The sequence below is a fragment of the Eretmochelys imbricata genome, chromosome 1, assembly GCF_965152235.1.
Source record: "Eretmochelys imbricata isolate rEreImb1 chromosome 1, rEreImb1.hap1, whole genome shotgun sequence".
Lineage (NCBI taxonomy): Eukaryota > Metazoa > Chordata > Testudines > Cheloniidae > Eretmochelys > Eretmochelys imbricata.
The window spans coordinates 45,658,583-45,667,171 of record NC_135572.1 but is presented as its reverse complement, the minus strand read 5'-3'; the positions used below and the strand labels follow the sequence as shown (position 1 = coordinate 45,667,171).

General features: G+C 46.9%; 1 protein-coding gene across 4 annotated transcripts in view; it reads right to left on the bottom strand.

The window, feature by feature from the left end:
* Positions 1–6,748: 6,748 nt before the first annotated feature.
* CDK8 (cyclin dependent kinase 8) overlaps positions 6,749–8,589 on the bottom strand; it is a 198,210-nt gene continuing 196,369 nt past the window's right edge. For all 4 annotated transcript variants that reach the window (XM_077809605.1, XM_077809614.1, XM_077809624.1 and 1 more), the window contains one exon: positions 6,749–8,021. In XM_077809605.1, coding sequence (XP_077665731.1) covers positions 7,896–8,021 — 126 coding nt within the window. In that variant the 3' untranslated portion in view covers positions 6,749–7,895. The remainder of the gene's footprint in view (positions 8,022–8,589) is intronic.

The window sequence follows — 8,589 nt, the reverse complement described above, 5'->3', positions numbered from 1 at the left end:
TCCCCATGTAGGTACTTATAGACTGAAGCAAGTCACCCCTTAACCATCTCTCTTCTAAGCTAAATGGATTGAGCACACTATAAAAGACAGTTACCTTTTCCATAACTGGTGTTCTTCGAGTCCAGTCCATATTAGGGGTGTGTGCTCGCCACATGCACTAGTGCTGGAAATTTTCCCTTAACAGTATCCGTAGGGGACTGGCTCTGGCGCCCTCTCGAGTGTAAGAGGGCCCGCATGATGCAGTGTAAGGGGCGCTGCCGGCTCCCCTCACCCTCAGTTCCTTCTTGCCAGAAACTCTGACTTTGGGGAAGGAGGAAGAATTGTGGAATGGACATGAGCAACACATCTCGAAGAACACCAGTTACGGAAAAGGTAACTGTCTTTTCTTCGAGTGCTTGCTCATGTCCATTCCATATTAGGTGACCCCAAAGCAGTACCCCTGGAAGTGGGTAGGAATTCACGGACGTGTAGACTGCAACACAGCTCTGCCGAACCCAGCACCGTCCCTGGCCTGCTGAGTGATGGCATAATGAGCGGTAAATGTGAACAGAGGACCACGTTGCGGCTCTACAGATGTCCTGGATAGGGATGTGCACCAGGAAAGTCACCAAAGATGCCCGAGCTCTAGTCAATTGGGCTCTGACAACTGGTGGCGGCGGAACCCTCACCAGGTCATAACAGGTCCTTATGAACGAGGTGATCCAATTGGAAATCCTCTGCAAGGACACCGGGTGACCCTTCATCCTATCCACTATAGCGATGAAGAGTTGAGTCAATTTTCGGAAAGGCTTGGCACATTCTAAGTAAAAAGCCAACACCCTCCAAACGTCCAGGGAGTGAAGACACCTCTCCTCACTGGTCTTGTGCGGTTTGGGACAGAACACAGGGAGGAAGATGTCCTGGTTCATATGGAAGGTGGAGACCACCTTTGGCAGGAAGGGGCCGCAACTGAACCTTATCTTTGTAGAAGACAATGTACAGGAGTCCTGAGGTCAAGGCTTTCATTTCATCTTGCTGACATCACCGCCACCAGCAACACGACTTTCCATGACAGGTGGGAAAGGGAGCAGGAATCCAGCGGCTTAAAGGGCGGGCCAGTGAGCCTAGAGAGGACCAAGTTAAGATCCCACTGCGGGACAGGAGTCCATACCTGTGGGAAGTGTCTCTCGAGAATCTCAAGAATCTGACCGTCATGTCATGGGAAAACACCATCTGGCCCTGGATCGGTGGGTGAAAAGCGGAGATGGCTGTGAGATGCACTCGAATGGAAGAGTGTGCCAGGCCCTGGTTCCTCAGATGAAGCAGGTAGTCTAAAATAGACTGTCTGGAAGAATGCAAGGGAGTGATGCCACGCTCGGACACCCAGTGGGAAAACCTCATCCACTTGGCCAGGTAAGCCATGCTAATTGAGGGCTTCCTGCTTCCCAGGAGGACCTGCTGGACCTCATCTGAGCGGATCTGCTCCTCTGGGTTCAACCACTCAGCATCCACGCCGAGAGGTGGAAGGACATGAGGTTGGGGTGCAGGAGCCGACCATGGTCCTGAGACAGCAGGTCTGGTCGGTTGGGCAGGGGTCAGGGAGGGGCTGCTGCCAGGTTCATGAGCGTGCCAAAGCAGTGCTGGCAAGGCCACACCGGGGCAATCATTAAAACCTGGGTCTTGTCTCTCTTGATTTTTTGCCATGACCCTACTGATGAGAGGAATTGGAGGGAACGTGTACATCAGGTTCCCTGACCACAACAGGAGAAAGGCATCGGAGAGGGAGTCCTTGCCCAGGCCTGGCCGCGAACAAAATCTATGACATTTCCTGTTTAGACTGGTGGCGAATAGGTCCACTTGGGGAGTTCCCCACCTCTGGGTGGAGCGACCACTCATGGTGAGAGAAGTCCCTGCTGAGGTGATCCACTAGTGTGAGCTTGACACCAGGGAAATGACAAACTTCCAGACGGATTTTGTGGCTGATGCAGAAGTCCCAGAGATGGAGTGCCTCTTGCAGCACCCAATTGTAGCAACCCCTTTACCTCCAGCGTGAGGAGACTTTCATGAGAAGGATCCCTGAAGAGGAATGGGGAAAGGGAGCTGGGGGGTGGGGAAGTAAACTGTAGGGTATAACCCTTTGCCACAGTATTGAGGACCCAGTGGTCTGAAGTTATAGTAGTTGATGCAGGGAGGAAAAAAGAAAGGTGATTGGAGAACAGCAGGACATACGGATCCGGGATATAATCTGCTAGGTTGCCCTCGGGCGCACCCTCAAAATGCTTGCTTGCCCCTCTGCTTATTGCGGGTCAAGCCTGACTGGGCAGAGGGTAAAGGTGGGTGGCTCAGGCAGCACTTGTAGCCCCTACACTTCTTATGGGAGGGGGTTCCTGGCAGGACTGATTCTCTTGGCCCTGAGATTGCTGTGGTTTTAACCGCTTACAGGCTGGACCAGTAACATACAGCCCCAGAGTTTTCAGGGTAGTGAGGGAGACCTTTAGGCCATGCAGTTTACCGTCCGCCTGTTCTGCAAACAGGGCCTGGCCATCGAAGGGGAGGTCCTGCATTGATTGCTGAGCCTCTGCTGACAGACCCGAAAGGAGCAGCCAGGACGCCCTTTGCATGATGGCCGAGACCATGGTGCGAGCCATGGAGTTTGCTGTATCCGAGGTTGCTTGGAGGGCTGCTCTCGCTGCAGCCGTACCCTCTTTGAGGATCGCCCGGAATTCCTTCTTGGACCCTTTGGGCAGCGAGACCTCGAATTTGGTCATAGACTGCCACATGTAGTCATAGCAGCCAAGGAGGACTTGGTGGTTGGCCTCTCTCAACTGAAAGCTGGAAGACGAATAAATTTTTCACCCAAACAGATGCAGTCTCTTCGAGTCTTTATTCTTGGGCTTAGCACCGGGTTGACACTGCCTCTCCCTCTAGTTAACAGCTTCAAGTACAAGGGAGTTTGGGGCCAGGTGAGCATAGAGATACTCATGGCCTTTAGCTGGCACAAAATATTTGCACTCAGCCCTTTTTGAGATGGGTGGCAGGGAGGAGGGGATTTGCCTTAAGGCATTAATTATTTTCAATACCCCCTTCTGTTGGGGTAAAGCCACTCTAGCGGGTGCTGTGGAGCAAAGGACGTCGAAGAATGAGTCCTATGGCTCCTCAAGTTCTTCTGCCTGAAGCCCTGGGTTAGAGGCGACCCTCTTCTAAAGCTCCTGATGAGCCTTGGCATCATCTTGCAGAACTGGGTGAGGGGGACCCGTAATCACTTTGTCTGGCGATGATGAGGACAAAGCCAGTGCCAAGGGATCCACCACATCCCCTGGTGGTCCAACTGGCTGCTCTCCTAGGTTCTCATGGGCCTGGGGGGTCTTCCCCTATGGGGCCTCCACCTCCGGAGGAGGGTGAATGCTGCAGCTTATGGCCTATCTGAGGATCCCGCCACTGATCGGGTGGCCTGGGAAGGCTGGGTAACCCCCCTGGATTCTGGGGATACCACGCTGCCGGTCATTGCCTTGGAGGCCACGGGGTCAGTTGTGGTGCCGATGAGGTTGACAGTACCACTGGTGCCAGGGCCTGTCCTGCTCCCAGGGATTCCTGATCAGCACCGGAGTCGTGAGCGGAATGGATGCTCCGGAGTGACCATGACCAGCTGGCCCAGCGGCCCTACTCACCATGGAGCCGGCCACTGTGCGATACCAACCTGTCAGATTGGGACGAGTTCCTCTCATGGGACCCCATGGATCTTCAGCATTCGGCAGATCTGTTTAGGTAGATCGGTGATCTACGCCTCACACTGTTTGACATGTACTGGGATCTAGAGCGGGACTGGGAGTCGGAGTGGGCCGGTCGTCAATGGAATCTTCCCGATCGAGCAGATTCGCATCTCGGCGACGGGCGCCATCAGGCGTGGGACCGGTGACCCCATTCCGCCGATCGGTCGCAGGACTGGTGCCAAGACGTTGGAGACCCAATGGGTCAGTCTCGATCCTCATGCCAGGGGGCACATGCCTCCGCAGGTCTGTGCCAGGTTACCAGTGAGCTGTGCCTCAAATCCTGCTGTTGGTGCCCAGGGTCCGGAAACTGAACAGGGCTTGTCTGAGCCTGGCTCCCAAAGTCCGAGGCATGACTGCTCCATGCGGGTGAGCACTGGCGGGATGTCCCCCACAATGGGGAGTGGCGCTGCGGAGGCAGGGACTCGGAACGGTCCCAAGGCGGATTTACTCCTGGGCTTGGGTACCGCCAGAGCCGGTGTGGGCGGCACCAGTAGTGTCAGGATCTCCTGTGCTGCCTGCAGGGCCTCGGGCATCGATGGGACTTTGAACTGACAGAGGCCCTCGTCACCGTCCACTGTGGCAGGCAGAGTATGGGAGGGGCTCGACTGCTTGACATGAGCTGGGGTCCTACTCCCTGACAGACGTGTTGAGCCGTCCAGCACAGGTCTTGGCTCTTCTCCGGCCCGCTCCTTTCCCTTACGGGAAGTGGGAGATCTTCCCCTCGTGGACCTCTTGGGCTTCTTGGCTGGGGATTGGTGCCAGCTCGTAGACAGCACCTGCAGGGCGTTCCGTACTGATGCTGTGGTGCTTGGGGTTGAGTTGGACCTTGCTCCAGTGCAAGGATCAGCGCTAGCTCCATCAGGCGTACCCTGAGATAGAGGTCTCTCCTTTTTTGTTCTGGGTTTAAACGACTTAAAGATGCAACAATTGTCACTTGTGTGTCCTTCTCCTAGACACCTTAAACAGCTAACGTACAGGTTGCCGATGGGCTTTGGCCGCTTACAATGATCGCATGGTTTAAAGCCTGGCGATTGGGGCATGCCCGGTCCTTAGGCTGAGTCCCCTTTGGGACCAACCAACTAGAACTATATATAACTATTTTACAAAAAAACATTCATGAGACACACGGAACTAAGTGAAAGCTGGCTGAAGCAGCAGAACTTCAAGCACTGACACTGGAGGAAAGAAGGAACTGAGGGTAGGGGGAGCCAGCAGCGCCCCTTATACCACGCCATGCAGGCACCACTCCAGAGGGTGCCAGAGCCGGTCCCCTACGGATACTGCTCAGGGAAAAACTTCCAGCACCGGTGCATGTGGCGAGCACACAAACCTAATATGGACTGGACATGAGCAAGAACTCAAAGAATAAAGTATGGGTTCTAATTCTTTAATCATTGTTGTAGCTCCTCTCTGAACCTTTTCCAATTTATTAACGTGCTTCTTCAATGGTGGACACCAGAACTAGACACAGTATTCCAGCAGCGGTCGCAACAGTGTCAAAATAACCTCTCTAATCCTATTTTATATTAACCTGTTTATGCATCCAAGGACTGTATTAGCCTTTTGGCCACAGCTTTGCACTGACACTTCATGTTCGGCTGATTAGCCATCATGACCCCCAAAACTTTTTCAGAGTTACTGCTTTACAAGATAGAATTCCCCATCCTCTAAGTATGGCCTACTTTCTTTATTCCAACTGTGTACATTTAAACTTAGATATATTAAAATGCATTGTTTGCTTGCACCCAGCTTAAGTGATCCAGATTTTTTTTATACCATTCACCCAATTTTTCTGTCATCTGAAAATGTTTTCTTTCAGGTCATTCATAAAATGTTGACTAGCAGAAGGCCAAGAACAAATCCCTGCAGGATCCCACTAGAAACCACACCCTTTCGATTTTTCCCCATTTACAGCTATATTTTGAGATCTATTAGTTAGCCAGCTTTTAATCCATTTGATGTGTGCCAGGTTGATTTTATATCATTTTAGTTTTTTAATTAAAGTCTCTCAAGGTACCAAGTCAAACACCTTACATAAGTCTATTATATCAACACTGTTACTTTCATCAACCAAACTTGTAATCTCATCAAAAAGAAAAAAAAATTGTTAGTTTGATAGGATCTATTTCCCTAAACTCATGTTGACTGGAATAAATTACATTACCTTCCTTTATTTTTTTTATTAATCAAGTCCCATATCAACCAATCCATTATCTTGTCTAGGATCAAAGTCAAACTGTCAAACCTATAATTACCTGGGTCATTCTATTTACCGTTTTAAAATATTGGCACAATATTAGCTTTCTTCCAGTCTTCTGGAACTTCCCCAGAGCACCAAGACTTACTGAAAAATCAACATTAACATCCAAACATATTAAATATTTTGAACACATCGATTTTCTCTTGTTTACTCATATCCTTTATTCCAATTTGATACTTGGTCCACTCCTCACCTTATCTGTGATTTAAACTTTCCTCGACATTACCATAGGCATCTCAATGAATAAGCCTTCATGTAATATAATGGCATCATCACACTGGAATAATACTGAACACTTTCACCTGTAGAAAAAGGTGGTGTAAGCAGAGGGGGATGCTGGCCCCATGAGACAGCATTGTGGGATTAGATACCAACATGACAAATGAATAAGGAAAACCTTAGATGTGGTTTTATGGATACTAGTATCTCTAGATTCTGTGTAGGACCAGTTGCATCATCGATAAAATGTAGTTAATATTTTGTAACTCAGTACAGCATAGCTGATTATCTGCACATGGTTATAAAAGGGTAATCAGTAAGAGGGTTATAGTAGTTCTTGTAATACTTAAATGGATGAGATGCAACAGTTAAGAGAAACCTCTCTACTCGCTATAGAAATTACTGTTGAACTAAGAAACTGAACTGATTTATTCAGACAGTGCCTATATGGATGTTAGTGTATTAAAGTATTTCATGTCTGTTGATAACAAGGAATACAAGCAAAGTTCATATGCAGATTTATGAAAAATAAATTTATTACATAACACCTTGTTTTTAACAATGTTCAGTTTTTTATTCAGAATACTTGCGTCATTCATGTAAAATAGTTTGATACAGTACATTGTATGTTATAGTTTTTCCTCAAATTCTAAGGCTCTCCTAACACCTCATCCTTTGCTGTAATAAGGGCATCCCTAATAACGTGCGAAAATATTTAAAAAATAATTAACTGAACAAAATTTAAAATCCACTACACCAATCCATCTCTCAAAAATCATGACGAAATATCTGAATGGATGCCGCACCTTTTTAGGAAATATAATTCATGCTTTTGTAATCCCAAAGCATGCTCACAAATCAGCAACACGAATAGGAAAAATAAAACACTGTCTATGACAATCATTTCAGTTTGTTTGCTGAACCAAACATGTTTATATCAATGACAACAAACCTATTTTACTATCGAATAGCAGCTTTAATACCAGTCAAGTCATAGATTTAAAAACAAAAACAAATTTATATGTTGGAAATTAATCTTTGGGAGGCTTATAATCTGCTGGAAAAATGCAAATGTTCTCATCTATTAAAAAATCTTATTGTAGCAATTTTGTTGGTCATAAAACATTGATCAATGTGGAAAATGAACCAACGCACAAAAGTCACTAAAAATAAATGTATATCAAAATTATCTCAATTAGAGTCACGGTTATTTTGCTTTTTTGCCATGTTAACATATACTGTATGCTTCAAGTACCAGTTAAAGAATTTTGTGTACTATTGGTCAGATAATGTTGTTACATCAAGAGAATTCACCACATACAATAAAAAAAATGCTTGCCCCTAGCACATTTCACAGCTTCAACTGCTACAGACTGTCACTGAAAAAAATGCATTGGTCAGTCTGAACCATGTCAAGTAAACTATGGAAGTAGCATATCCACAACACAAACTGTGCTAGCACTTTCTTTTCAAGTCTAACCCCAAAACAGGTACAATTTGGGAGCCACTACTCCATTCTGTGAAAAGTGGTGGAACTTGGCTATCAGACATTTTGAAGGTGTGGTTGTACAGTACATTCTTGTGGCCCAAGCCAGATTCCAGGCAGACAGCTGCATGGCCAGTCCTACAGCATTAGCAACAGTGCACTGACATTATTCAGGTGCAGCTCAGTACCGGTGCGTCTGATGTGAGTACTGTGGAGGCTGCTGGGAGGTAGTTGAATATCCCATGCTGCTCTGTGGCTGCGATGTGCTTGGTCCAGGGTTGGGATATGCAGCATGGGGATTGGAACGCTGGAAACAATGAAGGAGAAGAGAATTGATCCCTACAGTGGATGCATTTATAATACAAATAAAATGCCCATTCATTTTTTGAGGTCTCTATGCTGTGTGTGGCAATAATTAACAGGTACTACAGTACAGTATATCAATCACTTGTATTTACAGTGTTCTACTTATTTTGATTGCAGTAACTAAGGATATGAGCACCAGGAATATCTGATTGAGAGCTAGTAACAAGTAATGCTGTTTGTTACCCATTCTGAACCGTTCATATCTGTCATGTCACCAATGTCTATTCAACTATCCAGACATCTTATGCTCACCACTGTGGTACATCAGTGTGTTAAAAAAAAAAAAACAAAAAAAAACCTGACAGTCAAAAATATCCTAGGTGCTCTCCATTGGGGTTTTCTTTCCCCTCCAAGAGAACATATTTGGGAGGTTTGTTGTGTATTTAATATCAATTATAATTCAAGGAAGTTTATCTGGGAGACCTTTGCATATGAGATTAATTTTGGTTTACTGGAGCATTCACTATAAGGTAGATGTTCTCTAGACAGTCAAGAAGAGATAGTCTCTG